The 26811-nt window shown below is 49.7% G+C and overlaps 10 protein-coding genes across 10 annotated transcripts; 4 read left to right on the top strand and 6 right to left on the bottom strand.

Annotated features, from left to right (window-relative positions):
• Positions 1 to 19: 19 nt before the first annotated feature.
• Asppvi_011068 (amidohydrolase family protein) lies at positions 20 to 1215 on the bottom strand (the record flags this gene model as incomplete). The annotated part of the gene is made up of 6 exons (XM_043306904.1): positions 20 to 223; positions 282 to 434; positions 493 to 552; positions 619 to 661; positions 724 to 1070; positions 1165 to 1215. The coding sequence occupies 6 exons, from the start codon at positions 1213 to 1215 to the stop codon at positions 20 to 22; spliced, it is 858 nt and encodes a 285-aa protein (XP_043162839.1).
• Positions 1216 to 3315: 2100 nt separating this feature from the next.
• Asppvi_011067 (flavodoxin and radical SAM domain protein) lies at positions 3316 to 5646 on the bottom strand (the record flags this gene model as incomplete). The annotated part of the gene is made up of 1 exon (XM_043306903.1): positions 3316 to 5646. One exon carries the CDS (start codon positions 5644 to 5646, stop codon positions 3316 to 3318), a length of 2331 nt encoding a protein of 776 aa, XP_043162838.1.
• A 1293-nt stretch (positions 5647 to 6939) lies between these two features.
• Positions 6940 to 8255, top strand: Asppvi_011066 (putative dipeptidase; the record flags this gene model as incomplete). Its single annotated transcript, XM_043306902.1, has 3 exons — positions 6940 to 7021; positions 7072 to 7284; positions 7339 to 8255. The coding sequence occupies 3 exons, from the start codon at positions 6940 to 6942 to the stop codon at positions 8253 to 8255; spliced, it is 1212 nt and encodes a 403-aa protein (XP_043162837.1).
• A 190-nt stretch (positions 8256 to 8445) lies between these two features.
• Asppvi_011065 (NUDIX hydrolase) lies at positions 8446 to 9114 on the bottom strand (the record flags this gene model as incomplete). Its single annotated transcript, XM_043306901.1, has 1 exon — positions 8446 to 9114. The coding sequence occupies one exon, from the start codon at positions 9112 to 9114 to the stop codon at positions 8446 to 8448; it is 669 nt and encodes a 222-aa protein (XP_043162836.1).
• A 414-nt stretch (positions 9115 to 9528) lies between these two features.
• On the bottom strand, positions 9529 to 11531 carry Asppvi_011064 (putative phenol 2-monooxygenase; the record flags this gene model as incomplete). Its single annotated transcript, XM_043306900.1, has 5 exons — positions 9529 to 9623; positions 9674 to 9790; positions 9815 to 10022; positions 10078 to 10959; positions 11019 to 11531. 5 exons carry the CDS (start codon positions 11529 to 11531, stop codon positions 9529 to 9531), a joined length of 1815 nt encoding a protein of 604 aa, XP_043162835.1.
• Positions 11532 to 12034: 503 nt separating this feature from the next.
• Positions 12035 to 13360, bottom strand: sitA (TOR signaling pathway phosphatase SitA; the record flags this gene model as incomplete). The annotated part of the gene is made up of 4 exons (XM_043306899.1): positions 12035 to 12324; positions 12373 to 12704; positions 12758 to 13148; positions 13207 to 13360. 4 exons carry the CDS (start codon positions 13358 to 13360, stop codon positions 12035 to 12037), a joined length of 1167 nt encoding a protein of 388 aa, XP_043162834.1.
• A 472-nt stretch (positions 13361 to 13832) lies between these two features.
• Asppvi_011062 (putative nonsense-mediated mRNA decay protein Upf3) lies at positions 13833 to 15635 on the top strand (the record flags this gene model as incomplete). Its single annotated transcript, XM_043306898.1, has 2 exons — positions 13833 to 14083; positions 14141 to 15635. The coding sequence occupies 2 exons, from the start codon at positions 13833 to 13835 to the stop codon at positions 15633 to 15635; spliced, it is 1746 nt and encodes a 581-aa protein (XP_043162833.1).
• Positions 15636 to 18266: 2631 nt separating this feature from the next.
• Positions 18267 to 20516, top strand: Asppvi_011061 (Zn(II)2Cys6 transcription factor; the record flags this gene model as incomplete). The annotated part of the gene is made up of 5 exons (XM_043306897.1): positions 18267 to 18627; positions 18685 to 18890; positions 18975 to 19363; positions 19422 to 20018; positions 20072 to 20516. The coding sequence occupies 5 exons, from the start codon at positions 18267 to 18269 to the stop codon at positions 20514 to 20516; spliced, it is 1998 nt and encodes a 665-aa protein (XP_043162832.1).
• Positions 20517 to 23547: 3031 nt separating this feature from the next.
• Asppvi_011060 (pyridoxamine 5'-phosphate oxidase family protein) lies at positions 23548 to 24382 on the top strand (the record flags this gene model as incomplete). Its single annotated transcript, XM_043306896.1, has 2 exons — positions 23548 to 23940; positions 24035 to 24382. 2 exons carry the CDS (start codon positions 23548 to 23550, stop codon positions 24380 to 24382), a joined length of 741 nt encoding a protein of 246 aa, XP_043162831.1.
• Positions 24383 to 24767: 385 nt separating this feature from the next.
• Asppvi_011059 (aldehyde dehydrogenase family protein) lies at positions 24768 to 26502 on the bottom strand (the record flags this gene model as incomplete). Its single annotated transcript, XM_043306895.1, has 4 exons — positions 24768 to 24997; positions 25050 to 25470; positions 25588 to 26368; positions 26441 to 26502. The coding sequence occupies 4 exons, from the start codon at positions 26500 to 26502 to the stop codon at positions 24768 to 24770; spliced, it is 1494 nt and encodes a 497-aa protein (XP_043162830.1).
• Between the last annotated feature and the right edge of the window lie 309 nt (positions 26503 to 26811).

The raw sequence follows: 26811 nt of genomic DNA, 5'->3' as shown, positions 1-26811 counted from the left end.
TAGATCACCACTAGGATCTTCAAAGCTTCTCTTTGCTCAAGGCAACAGCCCCAAGCTTGAGCACCCTGGCAGCATTTCCGCCAAAGAAATCTGCCTTGACGTCGTCCCGAAGTCTGATGTCCCGGTTCGCTGACTCGACGCACTTGCTCCAGCTTAATTGGGGGAAGTTAGTTCCAAACATGACCTTTTTCCTTCCGGTGGTGTTTGCAAACTGTATCAGTTCCTGTGCCGACGTCAATGTCAGTGAATTTGCCACAGACATCACTGCATACGTATGTTACCTTTGGATAATACTTCGGTAGATATGCCGAAGTGTCGATGTAGACATTCGGATGCTTCCACGCCACACCGATCATCTCTTGTGTCCAGGGAAAACCAATATGTCCACAGATGATCGACAGCGAGGGGAATGCCAGTGCCACCTCGTCGATATACTGGAATTTATCAGCTGGCTAAATTGCCTTGGTAGGATGGCATCCTTGAGGAACTTACAGGTACTGGTCGGCCAACTTCGCTTGGGCAGAGGGGGCCAGTATGTCCGACCTGAGTGAGCTGAAACGAAACAATACTGGTTAGCTATCCTTCCCAATCATGAAGTTGACAGTAGAAGGTACTTACGAAGGGAATATTGAGCTCAATGCACTTAACATAGAGCGGCCAGCTACCCGCAGACGTCTCAGCCGACTATCGAGCATTTCCTACTTGATGTGATAATTAACTTACTAGTGCTTGTCCGTTGGTGGTAGATTCCAAAGCCATGGCACCACGCGAACACCTTTAAATCCTTCGACTTTGACGTACTTTTCCACCTCTTTCACGTAGCTGACCGGATCATGCAGGTCGACACCGGCAATCCCGATAAAACGGTCAGGATAGGCGCGAGTGAACTGCGCCACGTCTTCGTTGGAGAAGACTACTTGCCCTGGTCGGTACCATGCGCAGAGGCATATCTTTGAAACTCCCGCGGCATCCATGAGAGCGACGAGCTCATCGGGTGTCCGTCTCCGGGATAGCAAGCTGGTATCAGCATGAGACTGTTCGAATAGACGGCGAACCTCAGGTACGCCTTCCTATTATCATGAATTTACGATTAGCCAGGGAGAATTTATATTAGGGCCGAATTTGACTGCGAGCATTGTTTGAAGCGGAACTTGATTCACTCACGTCCAAAGGTAAGACGGGATTCGCCCAAACGTCAATGATGGGGAAAGACATTGTCGGGTCCGTATGGCAATATTTCAGGTAAATGGCTGATATTCTCTAAAGTGATAGCTGGATTAAAACAGGTACTCTTCTGCTTTAATCGTATGTGGATGCAAAAAGAAGGGAGACCACAATGTCAAGGTTCCCCATTCTTGGCCGCAGTAACAGTACCTCGGCTCATTGATTGTGACTGACTTCCGAGTTACAGACACGAGCGGTGGTGATTAACTCGACTTTCAAGATTGATTTATATTTGTTTGCGCGTGTGTATTATTTTCCGTATTTACTCTCTCTGGATCTAGTGCAACCTACGAATGGCCTCTTTTCAATAACTTCAGTCCAAAATGACACATCTGGATTCCTTTGGGCTGTCATATCCCAAGGCCCAAATTGCCCTAAAAAGTACAAGGCGTTAGATGTGACTGATAATGGGATGAACCGATAGCTATCCATTCAGGGATTCAGTGACAAGGTTATGCGGTGTCAAGTACAGCGGCTTGCACTGCTCATTTCCATGTGATCTTAGACGGCAGTCAGATCCTAAATATCGATACGGTAACCAAGAACCATCCGTGAATTACAATACCTCAGCATGTCTAAACCCACCTGTTCTATAACCCGGGGTCGTATCTATCAGATCTTAGCCTGCTCAGCAAATGTCAGAGAAGAGGTGAGATATAGGAATAGAGGCCTCGTCAGGGGGCCCTAGCGTTCTGAGAGCCGACTCGCAGATAAAGACCAACATCAGTTGTGCTTTTTGGCCCTGTGACGTGTGTGCTTAGATTATCCAGCCAGGCGACGGGATCTCTTCGATACGAGGGGAGAAAGAGGCGGAGTGAGTGCATGGTGCAAACTTGCTGCTTAGAGGGGTTTCGTGTAAGCATTTATTATTTCCGCTTGTCTGGCATCCGAGGAATCGAGAGAAAATCCCTACCGACAAGTTAGCAGATTGATGTCCGGCTCTCGGGTGGAGCATGCCTCCTCCTCGGCGAGCCCATCCCTCTAAGGATATACATGACGAGAATCAACGGGCAGTCTGTAACCTCATCTTGACGACTTCCAGTTAATGCTCATCGAAAAAACCGAGCTACGAGCACATGCATCCGTCGAAACCAGCACCCGTCTCTACGCCTGCAAACAGTGAGCAACGTGCGCAAACGAGCCTATTCCTGTGGCACACCAGTAGGATGCAACGGACACCTTACAGTTGAGATAAGCAATGAAAGACGTAATGGAAGGATTCCGATCTGGCTGATGGAAACCTAGATATAGGGATATTTAGGTCTGATGCAGGTGCTCTGGGGAATTGACTGTGCCTGCGGCTTTCAAACACATGATCCGCTATAACTCCGGAGTAGATAGTTATAATAAAGTCCTCGGTGTTAGTCGTAGAGGTCTAGAATCTCACTACTGAGTGGCCATCCGGCCCTCAGCCCAGCGCCATCATCGTGATAGGTAGTTTGTTTGGCTCTGCAGATATAGAATTCCCTTACAACTGTGACTCATTGATTCTAGGCTAACCATGGCTACTACATCTGTCGTGGGAGCATCTAACTCCACAGCTTCTTCAGTATGCCCTCATTTCATCACTTGTAGATGAGTGTCACCCCTATCCAATGGAAAGTTCTGCCAAGGCATTGCCCCAATCGATACATATAAGTCTCAGACCCCAACCTCCTTCATGGTGAGTCTGATTAAGTTGGCTCAACCATTGCTTTCAAATGAGATCTGCATTAGGTCTGTGTGTTGAGGTGCTCCTAGCGTTCGTAAGGAAAAAGGAGACCTGTCTTTTTGTAGTGTAAATATTGGGTATGGAGAACGAGAGATAAAGATTGCAAGAAGGCTAGCTCTTTGGATTCGAGGATTCCACCGGACGAGCGATCCCTAGTTCAGGGACCCTGTGACTTGAAGATGGCCCCTATCGCTGTCGTACTTGCCCCAGGCCGATGAAACCGGACAGCAGGGTCCGACGCCTTTACGGCATGTTTTTCGTCTTGGTGGAACTGTCTTGTGGACGGAGTAGCATGGTGGCACCCACACTTTCCAAGTAGATTGCAATCAGGTGGCCTCAGTAGGCATACAATTCTTGGCAGAACTATTGCCCACCTCTCCTCAAGGCTCCACCGTGATCTGCATATGCTTCTTCTTGCCCTTGGTGTATACACGCTGATCATTCGGATCGAAACCACCATTACCCCAGAGTGCCCAGTCCTCGGTTTCCCTCGTGTAGTCTTCGGGACCAAAAGATGTGCCATCGGCCTTCTCCTTCTCCAAAAGCTCGAAGAATCGATCATAATCAATCCGAGTGTGCCATTTGCCATTGACGTGGAATCGTTCCGAGGCAATGAGCACACAGCAACTGTGCGCATGCTCCGCGGCGATGCCATACTTCAGCCCACGGCGCTGCAGCTCGGCATCGAGAGCAGTGACGAACTGGGCGACTTCTTCGTAGAAAGGCACATTCTGCATTGTCAAGCCAGCCCCAGCACTCGTGGTTGTGCCACAGAACGTTACACCTTTTATTTCGACGAAACACGGAAGTGCCTTTTCCACCAGATTTGCGTAGCCGATGACTTCATCATCAATGTTGAATCCCTTGACCAAGGTGAGACGGAAAACAGTGCGCTGGACATGGCGCTTCTCCCGTAGGATGTCTAAACAACGTTGGAAGCGCTCCCAGAAATCCCGATGCAGAGGACGATCGATCTTCCGCAGACTCTCACGGTTGCTCGCATCAATGGACACGTATAGTTGGGTTACGCGACGCAGAGCTTCGAGCTGATCAGGATGTTGAGCATTGCATACCAGGAAGCTGGAGATGTGTTCACCGTGTAGCATGTCCAGGAACTCATTGATGTGAGGATAGAAAATCGGTTCGCCGACCAAACTCAAGGCACAGTGTCGGATACGCATGGCCTCTGCGAATCTCTCGGCTCGCACGCCAGGAACGCCACGCATCATCTTGATCTTCTTGTAATGGCCCTCCTTGACTCCCTGGAAGATCAATTCCGGAGAATCCACTTTCCAACGCCAAGTAGTTCCGACCGGGTTTGTACCGTGGCGCCAGCAGAAGATACACTTATTGCTGCAAGAGAGAGATGGTGTAGCTTCCATGCAAAGATGAGATCGTATACCGTAAAAGGAGAACTTGTAACATGAACCTCGACCACGTAGCGCAGATTTAGTCCAACGACAGATCTTGACACCAGAGTGAGACCCGACGATGGTATAGCCTTGTTTTGTTAGAGCAGCGTAGGTGGGTGACGTCTTTGGAACCATCTCCTTCTCGGTTGATTGCCCAGAGGAAGACTTTCCTGCGGTTGTAAAATCCACGGGAATTGGGGACCCGGCTGCGTTTTTATCACCTCCAAACTTGATGTCCTCCAAGTCCACAACATTTTGAGCATTGCTCTTGTCTACATCTTCATCGTCCAATTCCTCGTCACTCTCAACCGGATCACCACTGCCAGGCACGCCTTCTCCTAGCCCGCCATTTTCGAGGATGTCAAAAAGGATATCTTGCAATCCCTGCGACCACTCTTTCAAGGAGGATTCGGCGTCACTTTTGACATCACCGAATCCCAAAGGATATGCTCGTTTCCGCCTTGTTAGTTTGGCCATCCATTTGTCCAGCTCTTTGGCTTGAGAACAGAAGCCTTCCTCCTCGGTAGGCCAGCCTTCCTTATCACCAAATCCGAAAACAGAGTACCCGGCGAGGCTTGACAGAGCGCCTGTGTCGATGCGGAAATCATTATGAGTCTCGTTAAGATGGTCGAGGAACGTATTCAGGATACTGTCGATGTTGTATGTAGGGATCAATAAGCAGTATACGTAGCGTGTGCCGGGTGAGTTTGGCGGAGGCTTCGGTGCAGAAGTGAAGTAGTCGTCGAGTTCGATATAGGAGAGGTCGTGCATCTGAGGGGGTAGAAGGCCACGCTCGCGATCCTGCAAATCAGCCCGCTTTTGCGCCGCAGCCCGCAACTCCTCCAACAATATTTTGGCATATCTTTCAGTGTTGCCGGTCAAAGAAGCGAAAAAGATGATGGGTTGGATAAAGGAGAGAGGCTCCGCATCCTCTGTTTGTCCTCGTCGTCCAGCAACCTTCGAGGGTTTTTTACCGGTAACCCTCTTCGGGCCTGAAGTGCCCTTTGGTGGGCCTTTGGCCAAGGGAAGTTGCTGTTCAGCCTTCTCTGTCGTTGCTTGGCTGCTGCTCTCGAGCGAGGCGCCTTTTTCTGTCTGTTCAGGGGATTGGCTACGGGGCGATGGCGGAACCGAAGACGAAGCTGTTGTTTTCGTCCTGGACTGAAGTTTGCGGTAGAATCGTTGGCCCACGAAGACCGTTGAGAGAGCGACCAGGAACAGTAGACGGTAGGAATGCCAGAAGGCCAAAAGACCTGTAAACGAACTATCGGTCAGCATGATACTTGGGAAAGGACCTCTCATTTTGTCGAACCTTCAGTAAAGGAGTGCTCCGCCATGATGATTCCAAGGAATCGATACAGCAGTGCAACCCTCTTTTTTTTTTTTAAACTGCCGCGTTAATATTTAGTCGCATTCGCGGAGAGAAACTTGAGAAAGGCGGGATAAAAGATTGACGGAGGGCGATCGGACCAAGTGGGGAAAAGCCAAGAGGGGCACAAACGGGGTCTCTTTGTTTGTAAGCAGCTATGTACACTCGGAGATGAAAGAAGTGAGCAAGTAATACTTGCACAAATGACGATTTACCTGGATACTTCAGCTTTAAAAAGCTTTTTGTTCACAGAAGGTTGCTGAGAGGCACTCATGAGGGAGAGATTTCTCCATTCAGATGGGCTCTGATTGGCTCCCGCATTTTGAGCTTGCTGCCCAGGGTTACAGGTAGACACCTCAGGCAGGAATCAGCGCACAAAGAACAGTCCAATTTATACTTCGAAATCTCCCTAACTATAAATAATAAACAATAATTAATATGGTCTTGCTATCCTCGTTTTTGAAGGACAAAATCCGCCGACATCAGATACATGCTCGCTGCATGATGAGTCAACCTTAGGAACGCCCTGTCCCTTGATAGTCAATCTCAGACCTGAGATAAGGAATTTAAGGCCCTGAATTGCACCAGCGCTGATAACCTGCATATTGCGAGAGCGTATTAATTCCTCTTTTGTAGATGGAAGATAAGAAAAGTCATGTCATGAGCGATCAGCTCGCCAGGTCAAGTAGGTAGACAACTGGTAATTACCAGTACCTTACTAGTATCTAGGTACTAGGGTTATGCTCGCCAGGTTGCTTACTACATGTTTTGTACGTGGCAAACTTAGCATAAATATTAGTAAGCGACCTCCCCTGGTGAGCATAAACCGTAATTACGAGCAGCCTATCAGTAATTACTAAGGTAGCCATGTATCTGGTGACCCGGCGACCAGGTGACCTGGCGACCTGTATAATCTCAAGACATGATTGCATGAAGATAGAAATAGTCAACTGTGCGTGCTATCGATCGTATTGTCAGCCTAGCCTCGCCTTTAGTGCGGACACTGTTGTGAGTGTAACCGTTTTCTTCAACACGATCATCTTGACATTGATTGATCTCTATGACTTAGCAGCAGACGTCTAGAAAAATGTCTGTTAAGAAGCAATCTCTTGAGAGCTTTTCAAATGATGAAGAGAAAACAAGCTCAAATTTCCCAGAAAACGTCCTTAACTCGCTATCTTGGACGTTTGGTTGTGACGCTCATACTAGCATGCCTTGTTGTTTTCATGACGGCGTCTCCCCCATTGAGCGCTCCTCGTAGCATTGAGCAGAGGGTCGACAAGATTCTGTCAGACACCCCATTGACTGGTAAAATATCCTTCTCATTTAGCCACGCGAGTATACTTAAGGCTACACAGATGGCCACGATGACCTTCCTATCTTCATCCGGTCTTTTTTCAACAACAAGATTTATGCGGACAACTTCACCGTTCCTTTTACTCAAGGAGACCTCAAAGGTCATGTTGATCTGCCGCGACTTTCTAAGGGCAAGGTCGGCGGTACCTTTTGGAGTGTGTTTGTCCAGTGTCCTAAGAATTGGGAGGATTTCTCTGATGCAACGTATACAACGAGTAGGCGTATTAAGCCCTTGCATCTCAGACTCACTGCTAATAACTGTTTAACAGGCATTCGTCAAACATTGGAACAAGTCGACCTCATATCACGACTAGCAAAGGCCTACCCTGGCACATTTTCATCACCTCCGAATGGAACAACCGCTCTTCGAGCTTTCCTAGATGGCAAGATCATTTCTCCTTATGGGATTGAGGGCCTGCACTCCATCGGTAACTCCATGGCTCTGTTGCGAGATTTCTATGACCTTGGGGTGTCATACGCCACACTGACGCACAACTGCCATAATCGTTATGCGGATGCCGCTTTGACTGAACAGCCCGATGGCAGTATCAAAAAGGCCGTTCCGTACTGGCACGGGGTCAGTGAAGCTGGAAAGAATCTCGTCTATGAGATGAACCGGATGGGAATGATTGTCGATCTGGCTCACGTCAGTGTGGACACTATGCGAGACGTCCTCGGTGCCGGTAAGGGCAATTGGTCCGGCAGTCGTGCGCCAGTAATATATAGTCACAGCTCTGCTTACGCGATCTGTCCCCATCCTCGCAACGTTCCCGACGATGTGTTAGAACTCGTCAAGGCAAAAGACTCGCTGGTTATGGTCAACTTCTCGCCCAATTTCATCTCTTGTACTGCGTCGGACAACCCAGATGAGTTACCAAAGACTGATATGGAGCATGCTACTCTTGCAAGAGTTGCAGATCACATTATGCACATTGGAGATCTGATTGGCTTCGACCATGTCGGTTTAGGTAGCGACTTTGACGGTATCATGACTGTTCCTCGAGGTCTAGAGGATGTGTCTAAATTCCCCGACTTAATCGCAGAGCTTCTACGACGGGGTGTCAGTGATAAGGATGCTGCCAAGGTCGCGGGGGGTAACCTACTGCGTGTATGGAAGCGAGTCGACAAGGTCGCCCTGCAGATGCAAGGTGAGGGAGCTTTGCCAGCCGAAGACAATACAGCCTAGGTTGGTCGATAGGTTGATTGACAGCCGCAACGCGCCTCTTCATCTTCTCTTTGTTCATTTCTAACTCTGTGTATTAATACGCTTGTAACACTCTCAGAGAATGCTGTACAACACATAAGCAATGATAAGATCATATGCAAAACCTGCCCTTGCGAAGTGCGAGCCTCAGGCAACCCTTGGGTTTACAGTATCATCCTCGACTTCCCTCAGCGGATGTAGTCCTCTTCAGCAATTCAAACCCCTTCAACAAATTCCAACCCTGGTCTTTCAGAAACTTATACTTGCCCTGTGACTCTAAACTCTCACGCACCTCCTCCTCCGTTGCCCACACAAATGCCTGATGCTCGGCCTGCTCCAACTTCACGCCATCCTCCCAGCGCTCCGGCGCAACTCCCACCACCACGTCCTCAGAGGGCACACCAGCCTTCCCACTCGCCTCATGCACCTCAACCAAAAAAGTGAACTTGGCTACACGGTGCAACTCATTCCGCAATATCCGCGACCACTCGTTAATCGCAATCAAATCAACAAATTTGGAAACGTGGAGCCCGGTCTCCTCGAAGACCTCGCGCGCTACACCGGCTAGCAGCGTGGCATCGGTGCGCTCGCACATCCCTCCTGGTCCTTCCCAATGACCGGCGTAGGAGTCGGTGGCGGCGCGTTGGAGGAGCAGAACGCGGGTACGAGGCTGTTCGCTTGTCGGTTCGGTGGCGTCATCGCCGCCTTCAATGGATTGAGAATATACCACTCCCCCGACAACGAAATCCGTCAGATGCGGTTTCGTCGCGGCGAATTCGAGCAGAGGGACATTGTATTCAGCGAGACGAGGAGGTACGATGAAATCAGGAAATTCCGCCATTTCGGTCTTCGATGCGACACAATATTGCGATGTTTATGTGTCTGGGAACGGGTTAATGTTCTCGACCCTTTGGAAGATAATTCCTCGGCCTTTTTGCTCGTTCAGCTGGAGGTTGGATGACTCATGCTATACAAAAGCTGTCCCGATCGATCTACCCGATGGTATAGGCAGTCGTATTTACATTTAGGTTTCGAGCCTCAGATGATTCAAATAGTGAGAGAAGACTCAGCTCTAGAATCAACCTCCGACGAGGGTGCGGGGTGGTCAAGCTCTTATCGCCCAAATACCCCACATCCTGATGATCAATTAAAGCAGTTGCCTATTGCTCGCCATCATTGATATATACAGGCGCATACAGAACTATATACGAGTCGAAAAAAGTCGCCGGACTATGATTGTTATAATCAGGTCAAATCACAATTTGCTTTCGGGCAGCTGGTGTATCAGGAAACCCGCAAAGAATTTTCCAATCTGCGTATAGTCATCCAGACTCATCAAGGCAGATACATCTGGGCAAGAGTTAGTGTTAGCTACCCAAATTGACGATTAGAATCCTCACATTGATCTGGACGGACAATCACAATTGCACCCTTCTCGGGACTAATCCCTAGGTGCTCGTAGCAGTGACCATGACCCTTGTTATAGCTTTCATCGTCGTAGTAGATTTTGTGAAGGTCTGATGATCGTTAGCACATCTTACTATGGAGTTTCTTTATTAACTTCGGAGACCTGCCTTTGATTTGATGCTTTCCAGTCACAGGGTAGAAGCACTCGGGAATCTGGTCCAGTTCCACGGCATGGCGCTTGCCATGACCCACCAGAATAGGCTCAATAAGACTGTCGATATCTCCTCCCTTGGGGCGGAATGTCTGGATAGGACCCTCTGTTGAGCCGAGATAGTCACCGATCTACTATGAGGTCAGCAAGTCTTATTCAGGCAGCACTATGACGAGCGTCACTTACAGCTTTCAACTTTGTCCTAGTTTCGGCCGAGCTGATATCTCCAATGAAGACTATCACTCGCCAACGGCCATCTGAACTGAGCGACTGAGCTAATTGCATGGGCTTCGAGTCACTGAAGCGCACGACTTGAGCGCTGGGCAGTCTCATACCAACAACAACGTTTGTCGAAAGCTTGTCTGAGTCGTCCACGTCGGAAGTGATCTGTGACTTGTCATACCGCGCCGTCATTCCGGCGGTATACTTGCCAGACTTGATAAACCCCTCCTGGAACTCAGCGGGTGACGTCTGACCTCCCGAGGAGAAGAGCTTCGAGAAATACCGGTCGAAGTCGATCAGATCGATCGCCACCTTCTGGCGTTCCAGGACATATGTCTCCAACAAGGAAGGCGACGCCAATCCTTTTAGGACAGTGGCTAGCTTCCAGCCTATGTTGTACCCATCCTGCAAGCTGACGTTCATGCCCTGACCGGCTTTTGGGGAGTGTGTATGACAAGCATCACCGGCAAGGAAGACGCGGTAATCCTTGTGAAAGAAATCTGCATGGCGTTGGCCAATGGAATACGCAGACCACCAGACGGTTTCGACAAACTCAATCGTGTACTGGCTAAGAATGTTCTTTGCTGCCTGCTGGAGATGCTCAAGCTTGACTTCCTTGGGCTTTGTGCCGGTCGGCAGCTCGATGTAAAAGCGAGCCAGACTGCCACCTTCCCGGGGGATGATCATCAGGTTTCCTGCTTTCGAGCGGATGGTGGTCTTCCTCCGAATGTCAGGGAAATCGGTGCGAGGGACCATATCCATGACACCCCAGACGGCATCGGTGCTGTCTCCGATCATGTTGTAGCCGAGTGATTTCCGAACGGTGCTGTGAGCACCATCGCAAGCCTAGAGACGTCAGAGCCTACCCCTATAGCAAGAAATGAAAGTAACTGAGCATAACATACAAGCGCATATTTAGCCTCGAATGTCTCAGCCTTCCCGTTCTTCTCAGCAGTCACCTTGACAGGATACGCCTGCGGATCCGCCACCAGCTTGCCATCCACTTCGACGCTGGTGACAGTGTACCCGTAGTCGATCTCCTGATTGTTCCACTCCCGCATCTTCTCAATCAGCAGCCCATTAATCCGAGCCTGGTTAAGAATAACATGCGGCTGATGTGACAGGCCCGGCTGCGTATCCACCGTCCGACCAGTGCGCTTGATCGAACCAGATCCATCATCGGCCCAGAACACCACCTCCAGCACATGGTACGCTTCACGCAGCAGCTCCTCGCCGATACCAAAGCTCTCGAAGATTTCAACGGTCCTGCATTGCACACCATCAGCTTGGCCCATCGTCATGGGCCCGTCGCGGCGCTCCAGCACCTTACACCGGATGCCGTACCGCGCGAGCCATGTCGCTGCGCAGAGGCCTGCGGATCCGCTCCCGCAGATAAGTACATCGATTTTCTCGGACATTGGAATAAGTCGACTATGAAAATGTAGGAGAAGAGTGATAGAACTGGAGAAGAACCCTTTCCCCGGATTTTGTGGCCATGGTCTGCTTCTTTATGGTATACTCGGACCCGGGGCCGGAACGTATCCCGTAAGTCCGGGATGCATCCCGGGCCATCGGCAGATGATGCCACGCGTCCAGCCAGTGCCGGCCAATCAGCAATGAGATCAAGAGGACCAGCATAAAGACATAGAGTATATTGGACAGATAGAGTCTATTGCACGCATGCAAGGTATCAAAGTGGAAGCATACAAGCTGATGAAGCAAGTAATCATGCCGCCCTCTTGGGCTCAAAGATGAAAGTATCGTTAGCGGGGTCTAAGATCATTATATAAATCATCATCGCTGCCCACACTGGCAAATAAGACAGACCATCAAGCATGCTAGGACGCCAGCGTCATGCGGACCGGGTATCTCCCGGAATTCTCAGAAAATATGCCAAAAGGGAGAGCGCAAAAGAGGTATTCTACAAAAAGTACTCGCTGCGGCCCGGCCGCGATACGGGTACATGCCGTTGGTCGTCGCTGACAGCACTGAACAACTTGAACGTCGGTTTGAGGTCGTCACCAATCTCGCACACGGACGCCAGATTTCCGCATCGGTAACAATAGTTGGGCGCACTCCACACAGTAACCACATTCTGGTTCGCAAAATGATACTTGTAGCCCTCATTCACCAACTGATGCGCTCGGGCGATCAATGTCAAGTCATTGACGTGACAGAATTCGTCGGCCACCTTATCACCGAACAGCCAACCTGTGAACTGTAAGTATTTCGCCTGGCGTAAATGGACACATAACTTACCTGCTCCTCTGGGGCTGACAGCCCAAGTTTCCACATCGTCTGGGTCTGACCATACAAGGTCACAGAAGGCGCCTTCATGCGGAATCTCCTGGGCTCGGGCAACCACACGAACTTGGTCCAAGGTCCTGATCTCTGGACTCAATCCTCCATGTACACACAACACTCTACCGTCAATGATGGCACCCAACGTCATGAAGTCAAACACTTGACAACAAGCCTTCCATACAGAGGCATTTCCGTACTTCTGAAAGCATTCCTCGTAGAACCCGTACACCTGCGTAATCTGGCGAGACTCGTGATTTCCGCGGACCAGTGTTACCCGGTCAGGGTATCTAGAGGGAGTCAGTCCTAGTCTGTGGCAGGGGAAGCTAGAACGAGCACTCACTTGGCTTTGAGACATAATAACAACGTCAGAGTTTCCAGACTGAAGTATCCACGATCGACATAGTCACCCAAGAACACAAAGTTCCGTTTGAGCTCGACATCTCTTGAGCCATCGCTCGAGGACCGGTTTCTTTGGCTCGCACTCGAGTCTTCTCCTCCCTCCTCCGGCGCAGAGGCATTTTTCAACTTCTTTCGTAGCTTAGGATCCGAAATCGTGGACGGAGGTTCGATATCTTCCGATGTGATGACAGCTGACTGCGTCTTCGGGGCCTCCGCCTCAGACCCGTCGGGCATTCCGCCCGATACTCGGAAAAGCTCAAGCAAATCGTAAAACTGGCCATGAATGTCGCCACAAACCGTGACCGGTGTCGATACTGGCTGGATATTTGATTCTTCAGAGATACTTTGTTAGAGCCGGAGTATATCCCTTGATCCCCTGAACAGACTCACCCTCCATCATGTACTCCTTGACGATCTCGCAAAGCTGCTTCATGTGCTGTTCTGACAGATACTTGCAGTCTTTGGCTGCCTCCAGCCATTCATCTGGACCTGCATTGCGCTTCAGTTTAGCTGGTCCCGGCTCAGGAATCTTGCTGTCCACCATGGTGCGGGTGCGGATGAACGAAGCGACGACTGGATAGTTCGACCGAGTTGATGAGAGACTTGAGGTAGAATTAGAGAGCTATCAGAATCGGAATATAAAGATTGCTTTCTTGATATAGTTAATCACGGCGGAGGGTCTGGAGGACGACGAAAGCAACACAAGTTTACTTGCGCAAACGTATTTCCCCGCAGGAAATTGGGCCCTGAATCGTCTGTGCAGGGTCGCGTGCTTGGCGGCCTTCGTGTCCCGTAGTTCACTCGCCGCAACATATCCAGCTGGTTTTCATCTTGAACCGGAGGATATCTCTTCGTCAACTCAGGACAAACGTCACCTCCACTGTATCCTCACTGGTCTTTGTTACCTCGAATTCTTGAATACCATATTGTCCGCAGCATCTTCAGTCTGAGGGATTTACCTTGCGGCGCACCCCAGTCGGAGTGTAGATCCCACCCACCCCTCATAACGGTTCATCATGACGCAGATTTCCGATGGCAAGTCAACAGGGGGTGTACTTCAAATTCCTGTAGCTGCAACGCAGAAGAATGCATCAACAGCCTCCAAGAAGGCTCCGAAGCCACCTGCTCCGCGACTCAAATTGCTCGTGAGACGGTTACCGCCGGGTTTAACCCAATCCGAGTTCGAAAATGCTCTAGGTTCAGAGTGGATGGTTGGAGCAGGAAAAGTCGACTGGTACCAGTACAAACCAGGAAAGGTATCTAAAGAGTCAGTGCCAGCCCTTAGGGATCAAATCAGTACATCTTTCAACTGACATCGGTGCAGTCATGCCAAACCATCGAGACCCTCCCGCGCCTACATACATGTTACATCCAGCGAGCATATTGCGCCTCTATCAGATGTAGTCCGACAGACATCGTTCCTAGACGCTCGCAACACCTTCAATGATTCCGTGCTCCTGGGGCCACCGTCCCTAGAGTTCTCTCCCTACGCCAAAATACCTGGCAGCCGTGTACGGAAGGATGCCCGCCAGGGTACCATTGATCAGGATCCCGAATTCATCGCATTCCTCGAAAGTCTGACTCAGCCTATTACAAAACCTACCACCGTTGAAACGCCTACCGATGCCGAAGAAAAGAAGGAAACCGTGACCACTACGCCTCTCGTGCAGTATATCAAGGAAAAGAAGGCCAACAAAGCCAAAGAGGCCTCCAGCAAGTCCTCGAGGCATGCCAAGGGAGATAAGGAGTCCAAGTCGGAGAAGGTGCAAGCGAAAAAGCTTTTGCAGCGGCCGGACAAGGATGTCGCCGTGGCATCTACAGGAGACAAGGCAGAGAAGAAGTCCAGGACCTCAGACAAGGCGACGAAAGACGCAGTGAAAGCAGCAAACAGGGCCGCCAACGCTGCTGCTAAGCAAGCTGGTAAATCAGCTACCCAAAACACAAGCAGAGATAGTCCTCAGGCTGCTCCAACTGAGCGGAAACGCGAGCGTAATAACGTCGCTGCGGCAGCCAAGATTCTTCAGCGAGACTTGGGGCTTGCACCTTCAGGCGGCCGCCGGAGGGCCGGTAAGGGCGCTGCTACAGAGACGGACTCGAGTAAGAAAGAGCCGGACGCTGTTGCTACTCCAGATAGTGGCAAGAAGGATATTAAGTCTGGGAAACCGGCGTCACCATCGCAACAAGGGACTTTAAAAAGCAAAGCCAATGCTACACCTCCATCTGGCGATCCCGCGTCATCTCGTGCTCAGTCTGGTGCAAATGCAGCCCCTACTAGCACTCCATCCGCACCGAAGCAGTCGAAAACAGCGAAAGGCAAGCCAGCCGCGCCAGTTGCTTCACCTACGGCTACACAGGCGTTCCTCAAGCACGCCAATCCATCACAGGGAGTTACGGAACCATTACTTGAAACTGCATTTGCGCCTTTTGGAAAGATCTTGAAGGTGGAGATTGACAAGAAGAAGGGGTTTGGCTACGTCGACTTTGCAGAACCGGAAGGTCTTCAGAAAGCAATTGCCGCTAGTCCTGTCACGGTCGCGCAGAGTCAAGTGGTCGTGCTTGAACGCAAGGTAAATCCCGGTGCAGAAAAGGCTCGCGGCAAGGGTCGAAGCGAGCAACCTGCCCCGAATAACGGCAGCAGCGGCAACGGCAACCGTGGTGCGAGACAGGGCTCAGAAGGAGGATCTGGACCAGGAACACCATCCTCGTCTCGTGGACCGCGTGGTGGTCGTGGATCCAGGAACAAGGGCGGCTCAAAGAGCAAGGAAGCAAATGCCAGTTCAAACACGCCTAGTGGGAAGACTGGTGGGGAGGCGAAATGAGAAATGCAGGTACTGGCTGATAAGCATGTCGCATGTTACAGAGTAGTGATACCCATCTAATGACTCAAATGAAAGCGAAAGTTTTATGACTTAATCAAATCGAAAGGTTACCTACCATAAGCCCTCCCAACTCCCAAGTGCGACCAAGAGCGAGAAGTCCACGCAGAATTGCATCTGTGCTTTGACATACAGCAGCATCAATGAGCGATGGCGTTGCATAATGGTCCAAAATCTTTGCGAGCTACATATCTGTCAAGTCTACCGTGTGAACAATATGGTTTCATAAAACGATTGAATTGATTCTATCTAGTCTGTGTGGGGGGAAAAGTTTGAGCAAACTCCGATCGCTTGATTACACCAACATCAAAGTGTAAAAAAGAGGGGCACCTTTCAGACCTCCTCGACACCCACCAAGTCCGACCGACCGAAGTCTAGACGTCAGGACAAGGTCAAGATCATCACCACTCCCTGGACCAGAGCAACATCCAACAGCCCGAACAAGCTCGTTTTGCAACAAGTCGTTCAGAGCGTCGGAACGAAGCAAGGTCGAGGCGGGAGTAAGAACGGCTTCACTTTAGGGCATCGAGGACATAGCAGTCATCAGCAAGGGTGGAGATTCTGTGGCTCTTTAGAAGAGCTCAGAGGTGGGACGTCTACTCTAAAGTGATTCTTTGAACTGTGGCAGAGCTGTTAGCAAGATGTTTTGACTCGCAATCGAGAGGTTTTCCCAAAGGTAGGGAGGGGGAGAACATACGTAGAGTCGCTTGATTTCCAAAATGAATGGGATTTCGGGGCCTTTTATATTTGCGTCCTGGCACTAGCGAGTGCGCTAGCCTCAAGCGAAAATTTTTCTGTTTGCTTGGTTTGCCTGGTGGGGCTGTCCACTGGACCAATCATGGTTGGTGTGAGATTTTCCGCTGTGCTGGCCAGGCCGTCACTGAGCTCACAAGTGAACGGGCTCCAGTGTAAAATTTCAACATCAGGGATGGTTGCTCGAACAGCTGCTCCTCAGTGGTTGTTGAATCGTTTCATGAGGATACGATGACAAATGGGAACTCATATAATGCCCTTATTGGAGTTGGAGGCAAGAGACTACGGAACGACGTACATGCTGTTAGTCGTCTTTACAATTCGAGTGTGACTAAACCTGATTTCTCTGAGAAAGCAGAATTGTGAACAATTATGATTCGTTCACCGTTTGGGCCGCCTTTGGCAGACAGGTCAAATGGCACGCGAGTGCCTATCATATTTTGCCGGCTTTGGCTGGCCTGTTTTGTTGACTTACGTTGCCGACTGGCTCCTTTTTTCGGCATGCCGAAGTCGACCATACACGCACTTAGCTTTCCACCAAAGCAGAGAGCAGAATTACGAGCTTAGGGATACCTGTAGACTCCATTCATCTAATGCCAGCCAGGATCTGTCTAGGGGCCATGACCTCCGTGACAATAGTCGGAGTACCACGCTTCTACAGGACTCCATGATAATATGAAGCTCTGCCGTTACACTCACTCCTCCGTAAGAGTGCTTATCGATTGTGACTGGCCATTGATATGGAGGACTTGAGGTCCTCATGGTTGCATCAATGTTAGATGCTCGAGCTCGCAAAAGCAGATACCTACGAGCTACGTATATCTTTTCTGTCATTCGCAGCGACACTGCTGCTCTTGGACGGTCCGAGACTCGACATCAAGGCGTATAGTGCCAACTCAACATATGCGGGCTGCTTTTAAGATAACTCGAGTAGTTGGGAGCATTGCAGTATCTCTCTTCTCTGTCTGCTGCGTCCTGTATTCATGGGGTTTTATTGTGGTGATAAATTCTTCAAGATCGCCTCGGCCTTCTTTTTAATAGATGGTCCAGGTCTCGAACGAGTGACCCGAACATGGTGTAGGAAAGATGCCCAAAAAAAAAAGAAAATCCCTTCGGCCAAGGGGCCGAAGATGTAAATGTAATTCTAGACACTACTAATTATATCCCCTAGTATCCATTTTAAACGCGAAAGCTTCTCATGAGCTTCTTCAAATCCAATTTTCCACTTCTAATTAGGATTATCATGTTATTGAGGTATTCATGTACTGCGCTACTGAAGCGCAAGCTAGATCCTGCCGAAGTTATGTGATTTGTGAGTTGTAGGATTGTTGCAGCATGTACCTGCTACAAGTATATATATCTCGCTACTAGATTTTGGTCGGCTGTCACACATGTCTTCGATATTCATGGAGAACCAACACCTCGAATTCGATGTTTCTCTATAGTTGATTCTATCAGCCATGATGTCCATGTGCCCAACTGAATATAGTTGAATCTGCACAAACGCTGAGGAAGCACAAGGCATAATCGAGTCACGAGACGTATCAGTCGGAAGACGGAACGGGGACATTTGGAGATCGACACGTTCCCCCGCCCACATGGCGGTCGCTTGACCAATCCAAACATTCCCAGACTTTGACTGACGACGATAACCGATGTGCCGCATAATAAAGCATGGCTCAAATGCGGGGAGGCCTTATCTTCCCCTGCAGAGCTGGAAAAATAAAATATCATCGAGGGTGCTCAAGAGATTGACAACCGCATCGCTTCCAACGACATATTAATGTGGATCCGCATCCATGTTGGACATTGATATTGGCTATGCCACGACCCAAAGTGCATCCCGCCAACCGTCTGCGGGCATACGAGGCATGCTTATTCTGCAGGACATCCAAGAGGAGATGTAGCGGATCTTTCCCATGCCAAAACTGCATTCGAAAGGGACAGGCGCATTCGTGTGTGCCAAGCAGACGAAGAGAGTCGTTCTCATCTTCAAGGCAACCCAACACGCCGGATGCGCCAAGCAGACCGGTTGCTGCTACCACGCCGTCCCAGATACTCTCTTCCACGGATTCCCGGCGTCATGCACCACCCGAGAACATTGCCGATCAGGGATCGGCCTCCCCTGAAGCACCACACAAAACGCGTCCTAGGATGCTGCGTAGCTTGCAAGGCGAAAGAGGTTTGTGGAGCAGTTGATAACGCCACCCTGAAAGGCTTGAGTTGACATACTATCCAGTATACGTGGGCAGAGCTGCGTCGCTTTCCTTCCTGCAGTTACTCCGAGATACAGTCACCCAACACATAGGCCCGTCACAGTTCTCACACAATGTTAAATTGGAAGACATGCTCGAAACAGAAGCGCCCAAGAATGTTTCACCGGACTTTGAAGACCAGCTGGATCTCCAGCAGCGTCAAGCCTTGCTTCGAGCATACCAGATTGCAGTAAGATATATCGGAACTGCCTGAGGCTTATTGAACCCAAGTCGAGTCATTCAGAAAATCCCAGCTGATCATCTGTTCATACAGACGAGTGGCTTCCTCTATCTGATGCCGGATTCCGAATTGATGCAACTTCTACATAATCGACGCTCCGAGACTAGGCATGCACAACATACAACAGCTCTACTCGACGTCATGATTGCCATTGGGGCACAGTCGCATAAGCACGATCCAACGAAAGTGCAAATTGAACACTTCTTCTTTGCGAGGGGGCAACGCCGGGCGTTCATCAGCATGCTGGAGAACCCCAGTCTGGAAATGGTGTGCTTGTTTTTGCTGATGTCGTTCTACATGCTCGGTGCGTGTCGCAGAAATGCTGCTTTCATGTATCTTGGGGTAGCCGCTCGAGCAGCTGTGGCGCTCGGTCTACACATTGATGTCTCTGGTTCACTACCGGTCAATGAACTGCACCGAAGGTATGCTTATGGTTCACTGTAATTTTACTTCCCCGCTAATGCAGAAATTATAAAATAGAGCATGTGTTTGGATGAGTCTATGCAACCTTGATCTCCTCGTCAGCTCCATCCTCGGACGACCGCCCGCAACGGCCTCACTCCGCTCTGAATCAGGAGCCAGCATTACTGAKTCACTGCAGCGCAATGATCTTGCCGAGGAAGGACTGGTAGCATTATATAACCTCGCACAAATCCTGGATGAGACGATCACCCGCTTGTACAGTGAAAAGGCAGCTTCGGCGCAGGTCGCCGAGTCGATACTGGAGAAGCTTAAGCGGTGGAGCGATGGTCTGCCGGAGTCTTTGCTTGCACCTCCAGGCACAGAACAGGAGTGTCTTGCTGCTCAGGACCGGGTCATAGGCAGTCTGCACATCGCCTGTTCCTACCACTTTGCCATCATCATTGTGACGAGACCATTCCTGATATCAGCGTTAGGTGTCCGGCTGGCTCGAGTACATGACAACCTCGCTGAACGAAATCTGGGCGATGTCTTCTCAGAGAACCCCGTGCATTCCCGGCTGGCTCTCGCCTGCACAGACTCGGCTCTTTACATGCTCCAAACCTGCCTGGAGATTCATCGTTCCCATTTACTCCTAGGAAACATGTGCATCCTAAAGTGAGTTGTACACATGACTTAACCTACAGCACATGCTAAATCATCTTCATCAGAGCCTTCATCTTCGCTGCAGCTCTCGTTGTCGGATTTTCGCTCTTCTCGCAAAAAGATCCAAGCCCCGACCTCGAAGAAGCCTTCACTGGCGCCATCGACATCCTCCACATGTTCTCCCAGCAGTCCGCCCAAGCGGGCCATTACTACGAAATACTCTCGTTTCTCCGCAACGCTATTGCCGAACAACGCCAAAGACTCTCGAACCAGGACCAAAGCAGCAAAAGCCAATATGTGAGCAAGCTCTTCAGCTTGAATGGCCGTAGGGCATCACGCCAGACGGAGGGCGAGGTCACCGTTAATCTCGCCACACTGCCGAGTCCCTTTGATATCAATAGCGTCCCCTTGGAATGGGAGGGCATGGAGCTACCGTTTTGGGATAGCTTCCCCTTCACAGAAGAGACACTTCCGCTGCAGGACAGAACGAGTGATATGAACCCACTGTGAATGCATCATTCTGTACATACTAGCATGAATACTGCATTGTATAAAGTCCGTACTGCTAATCGTCTGTTTAATTTGACCTTCCTTTTGATATTGAGAATTGCATACAGTTCTGGCAAACCGTCATGCTGTATCACTAGTGCTCAGGATCTTAGAGAGTTCAGCAGTCCGCCAGATCCAATTTGGCCATCAAACCTTTATCTATCCATCAACAGTCTTCTGGTCATTTGTGTGTCGCAATCAAGAATATCTGTACTGTTCCTTAACTTTATGCTCTTCTAGGATTCTCGACAGTCTAGGCTCAGAGTTGGCCCATGTCGATTTGCGTCTCAACTCTTTATTGTATTGATTATACCTTATACAATACACTTTTCACATTTCAACCGGCTACTCTTCCATAGTATGCTGATGATTGGTGTGTACTTGTGAATACTTGTCTAAATATGGGACCCATAAATACCTTAGCAGACTTCTCTCCTCATACTATGAGATCCTTTCACTATTGTTACCAGGCCGCAGAGACTATCGAATGTCTTAGCTCTCTTACTGAGTGAATTATCATTTCATGTTTTCTCCACATTGACATCTCTGGCACCATCGTTTGCTTTTCTTCCGTTGCCTGATAATCTTCTAATTCAATCAAGCAATTTTATCTTAAGAGCGAGTGTCTTTCAAATGTTGTTGCCTCGAACTGACATGCGTTTTCTGATGGCTTCCAATATGGATCTGGAAGGTACAGTGAACAGTCTGGCATCATTTGGATGAAGTTCCCGGTAAAATGACACCTGTTTTCTCTTTTCCCTTGAAGTTCCCGGTAAAATGACACCTGTTTTCTCTTTTCTCTTTCCATCTTCAATTTCTCACCAGAATACCCTCGTCTCCAGCACTCGTATTTTTTTTCCCTTTTATCGACAAGGTCATCTCTCTACTAGCCCCGTCGTTCTCCAATGATCTTTCGCTGACTTGTCAGCAACCGAAGAGCTATCGAAAGCCCCTCAAACGCTTCTGGGGCGCCGCCATGGCCTTCAAAGGCTCCGACTCAGTAGTCGACTTATAGTCTTTGCAATTCGCGGAGGCAAAACAGCTTCTATGGTCCGCAGGAAACACCACTCCGTGTTCGTCGGGGTAGACTTCGATGATCTCGAAAGGATCAATACGCCTGTTACGGTCGAGACTCGTCAGTCTCGAGTTCCCAGGTATGATTGACATAAGGGTACTGGCCAAGGAGAGCCTGGCAGAACTTGAAAATGCCTTTTCAGAAGGATCAAGCCACCAGAGAGTTCTATCGTACTGCCTCGCAATGATCAAGCCCTGCGGGAGGTATGTTGCTTCCCATATTTCCTGCTTTCTTCGATCCGTTTGATGGACCCTGACTTCTTTGAATGTAGAGACGGGTGGTATGCGCCTGGCAATAAAGACCATAACGTCAACCTCTTCAGAACCATGGACTTCTCTTACAACGGGCATGTTATCTGCACCCTGTCGAAAAATATTTCGAGTTATATCTCGGCTACATGTACACTCGTATTTTGAGGTGACATGGTGCAATCAAGGAAGCGTACAAAATTCCTTCCCGGAGAAACCATTGCAGACACCGTTGATAACAATTTTCGGCGCGAGAGTGGGAGGAAGAGAAGGGAGATATTGAAGATTATACCACTCTGATTTTGGACATGTAAGCCTAGACTGACGAGTACATCGTCCGGACACCCTTTTAGCGTAGTGCAATTGAATGTCTAATCGATTTTCTAGAGGTCGAGTACGATAGTCTCATTATTGCGAGCGACGCCTACTACTTGGACTCTCAAATCCATGTACGGAGTTTTACCTAGGACCTTTGCGAGACACTACAGGCCATATGGCTATTTGCACGTATGCAACTTTGGCAGAAGCCTACGGCATTTCCCTGCTGATGCGCTGGAAGAAAGCTTGCTTATCAAGGACAAGTCCGACTTCTGACACTCTTCGAGTATTCGATGTCTCCGAACGAACGTTGTGTAATCAATGGAACAGAGCTTATTTACCTCAGGCAAGCTACTCCGCATGATAGTACAGTAAATCTGTAACCCAGAAAATACGAAGGTTCCCTAGGAAGACGTTGCTTCTATGAGGGCCAATAGTTCAGCACTTAAAAAATAGTGAATATTCCCTTGCGGAATGTAGCCTTCTCAATGGACCCTATAGGCTTCCACGAAGGGGTGTGCCGTCAACCGATCAAAGGAGACCGTGAGAAAACGACCGAAAGGGCAATTGTTTTTGGGCTCTTCAATCCATTCAAATTCAAAACAATAACGTTGTCCTCGGATACTGTCCACAAGACTGAAGTCACTGAGAGCAGCACCGGCGTCTAACTTGTGGACATCAGCATACGTAAAAGTGATACGATGGAAATATTCGTATAATAGGCAAGCAATTTCTGTGCAAGCCCACAAGTGTGATTCCGCCCAAGACGAGAGTCCAGAACACTGGATGTGGCCTTTCGGCGTTCGGAGTAATGCATGACGAGGCCTCGGGTTATTCTATCCCGACACGACAGTACCCAGTACCAAGCAGATGCGTATGCAGAAGGGAGACGAGACTCCACTCTCAGTTTCGAGAACAAAAATATGAGCTTGTTCCTAACAAATCAAAGGTCGTTCAAGCTGACCAGCTTTCACGAAGATGGCTCTTTTTCCGGAGGATAAATACCGCTCTGCCTAAAAAGCCTGTGTTCTCTCACACAATGTTCCGCTGGGCCAGAAGGCAAGATTCCTAATGCCTACGCGGATGGATTGAGAAGAATTTCATCTGAATTTCATCCCAGTAATAATGGCGGTAATCTGGATACGTCAAGACGTGGAGGCAGGAAAAGGTGTATGGAATGACAATATGCGGAGTGGTACTCTCGTTTGGAGTCTGTGTGTACGACTCCGAATACGAATCCCTGCATTGTGTCAGCCAGGTGACTGGTGACTCATTATCGACCGTCACTATCGCCATCTCTCTACGGAGTTTTATACGAATATACTAGAGGTCTCCATCCATCAACCACACCATGCCTAAATTCTACACTTCGATCTCCCCCGAACTCCGCGACTGGGCTCTCCGCCAGAGCGTCTTCTTCGTGGCCTCGGCCCCCCTTCGCGGCAAGCACGTCAACCTCTCACCCAAGGGCCTCCCCGATGCCTCATTCGCCATCCTCGGCCCCAACGAAGCGGCGTACATCGACGCAACGGGATCCGGCAATGAGACCATCTGCCACCTGCGAGAGAATGGCCGGATCACTGTCCTCTTCTGCTCGTTTGACGCTGCCCCGCGCATCCTGCGCCTTTTCTGTACTGGCTCGGTGATAGAGTGGAATCAGCCTGAGTTCGCGACGTATCTCGAACGCATGGGGAACAAGAGCGTCATCGGGGCGCGAGCGATTATCCAGTTGGATGTTTACAAGGTCTGACTAACTTGTGTCCTTATCTTTTCGTGGGATACAGTACACTGGTCGTGAGGACCATTTAGTTAAATCACTAAACACTTGTTTGTTGCAGGTCCAAACCTCCTGTGGGTACGGGGTCCCGCAACTGGCCCTCAAACCGGACCCGGAGACTCACGAGCCCAAACCGTATCTCAAAGACCGCGAGACGCTTGGTCACTTTGCCAGCAAGACGGTGGAGAAGGGCCAGCTCCGCTCGTATCAGCAGCAGTGGAATGCAAACAGTTTGGATGGCTTGCCGGGGCTCTGGTCTGCGATCAGGGACAACGGGGAGTATGTGTGGGTGGGACGAGCGCGGAATTGGTTCCGGCGCCATGAAGAGGAGATTGAGGTAGTGAAGACGTCGTTGCTGTGTTTGTTTTTTGCTATGACTGTCCTTCGCTGGATGGGGTATGATTGGTAGKTATGAGGTTACAGTAAGTAGCTCGTACTACTACCTCACGAAGTATTAGAAACAAAAAGGGAGTGATGGGATGGCATGGCTGAACTGTACAACTTTTCTGACGAAAGGTAGCAGACGAAACAACTGACTTTATCGCTGTATGTTGGCATGGCGTCATACTGCCACAGAACTAATAGTGCTGCTACAAGAAATCCAAGATAGATAGGTGGCTTCAAGTCTAGGATACTGGATCCAGGGTGATTGATGGCATCGCTAATTATAATTCAAAGGACTAATGCTACTATCTGAGAGTCCTCATCCTTGAAAAGCATTTTAAGCCTGAACGTGATAAACAAAATTCGTTAATCAGAGTAATTTCGTTCGGAAGCGCATTGTGTTATTGGCTTCAGGGGAACGGGCAATCGCTTGTTTGGATGTGCACTGTCTTGACCTGAGTATAGTTCTCAAGAGCATAAGCGCCGAGTTCACGGCCAAGACCCGATTCCTTGTAGCCACCGAATGGTGCCTGGGGATAGATCATATTGTAATTGTTGACCCAGACTGTTCCAGCCTTGATGGCGTTTGATACACGAACTGCGGTATTGACGTTTTTGGTGTGGACAGCAGCGGCAAGACCTGTTCATGAGATTAGCATGGGTAAAGCAGTTGCATATCTGGATACACCTACCATAGTTGGTGCTATTGGCAAGCTTGATGGCCTCCTCCTCGGTGCTGAATTTCTGCACTGTGCAAACAGGGCCGAAAATCTCCTCCTGAACAATCTTCATTTCGCCGTTGACGTCCGCAAAGACAGTGGGTTTGATGAAATATCCCTTGTCACCAAGGCGTTCTCCGCCAGTGACTACTCTTGCACCAGACTGCTTTCCATCTTGAATGTAGCCCATGATGCGGTCGAACTGAAGTTGCGAAACCTGAGGTCCTTGGAATGTCTGGGGATCAAAAGGATCGCCGACCTTGTTCTGTTCTGCCCGCTCCTTGAACCGAGCCAGGAACTTCTCGTAGATCGACTCCTGGACAAGAATACGGGATCCTGCACAGCAGCACTGGCCATGGTTGAAATAGATTCCAAAGGATGCCCATTTCAAAGCCTATAATGTGCGCAAAAAATGACGTTAGAGAACCCCCAAAAAAGAAATGTGGCGCTGATATGAGGATGTACTTTAGGGGAAGGTGAACGGGCGGGAAATTCATATGATTGGACTTACATTCTCAATGTCTGCATCTTCGAAGACAATGTTGGGGGACTTTCCACCGAGCTCGAGAGTCACCTTCTTGAGGTTGCTCTTAGCGGCGGCTTGGAGGATGTTACGGCCGACAAGGGTGGAACCAGTGAAAGCAACCTTGTCGATGTCCATATGGCTAGCAATAGCAGCTCCAGCAGTACGACCGAAGCCAGAAATAATGTTGATGACGCCCGGGGGGAAGCCAGCTTCCTTGATCAACTTCGCGGCATAGAGGGCGGATAGGGGGGTTTGCTCAGCGGTTTTCAGGACGACGGTGTTACCAGCTGCGACGGCAGGACCGATCTTCCACGACCACATCAACAGGGGGAAGTTCCAGGGAATGATCTGACCGCAGACACCAATGGGTTCGTGACGAGTGTAGGTGAGCGTCTCAGGGTTGATGTCAATGGTCTGGCCGTGGATCTTGTCGGCCCAGCCAGCATAGTAGCGAATGCAACCGGCAGCATTCGCTACGTCAAGCTTGGCAATGGTGAAGGCCTTGCCGTTGTCAAGAGCCTCAATAGCAGCGAGGGTCTCGATATCACGCTCCATCAGATCGGCCAGCTTAGTAAGCTTACGGCCACGGTCAGAGGGAGTAACCTGTCTCCAGGGACCGTCGAATGCCTTGCGAGCAGCGGCAACGGCAATGTCGACATCCTTCTCAGTGGCTTCGTGGACAGCAACAATGGGCTGCTCGGTGGTGGGGTTGATGGTCTCGAAGGTCTTGCCCTCGGCACCCTTGACGAACTCATTGTTGATGAACCTAGGAACGAAAACCAATTAGGATTGACACGAATAAATAGAGAAGCGAAGATAGAATGCAGGGAAAACATACAAACCCAAGGGCTGCTCATATTTACCCTGGGGGGTCTCGATAGTGGCGTGAAGGTCAGACATGGTGGGTGTATATGACGATTGTGAGGAGTGGCGGTTATCACAGGGGCAGAAAGAGAGGGAAGACACTCCTTATTATATGTAAAAGAGTAACCACGGAAAGCTGTATGGAGCTGTTGCCGGTAAGGAGGAGGGGCAAAAGGGCAGTGAACGAGGGGAAGCCAACGGAGGCGATACGTAACAGGATCCAGTAATATTGCTGGATGGATCGAAGGAACTCATAGGACCCCGCTCTGTTGCGGGGTTGCTGTTTTGCCTCTGCCGTTTCGTTCTGTGCCACTCATAAGTCGCATACCACTGTAACAGGCATGG

This window comes from Aspergillus pseudoviridinutans, assembly GCF_018340605.1.
Source record: "Aspergillus pseudoviridinutans IFM 55266 DNA, scaffold_9, whole genome shotgun sequence".
In the NCBI taxonomy this organism is placed as follows: domain Eukaryota; kingdom Fungi; phylum Ascomycota; class Eurotiomycetes; order Eurotiales; family Aspergillaceae; genus Aspergillus; species Aspergillus pseudoviridinutans.
Note: the sequence above shows the minus strand (reverse complement) of the source record. Positions and strands in the feature narration are given on the sequence as shown.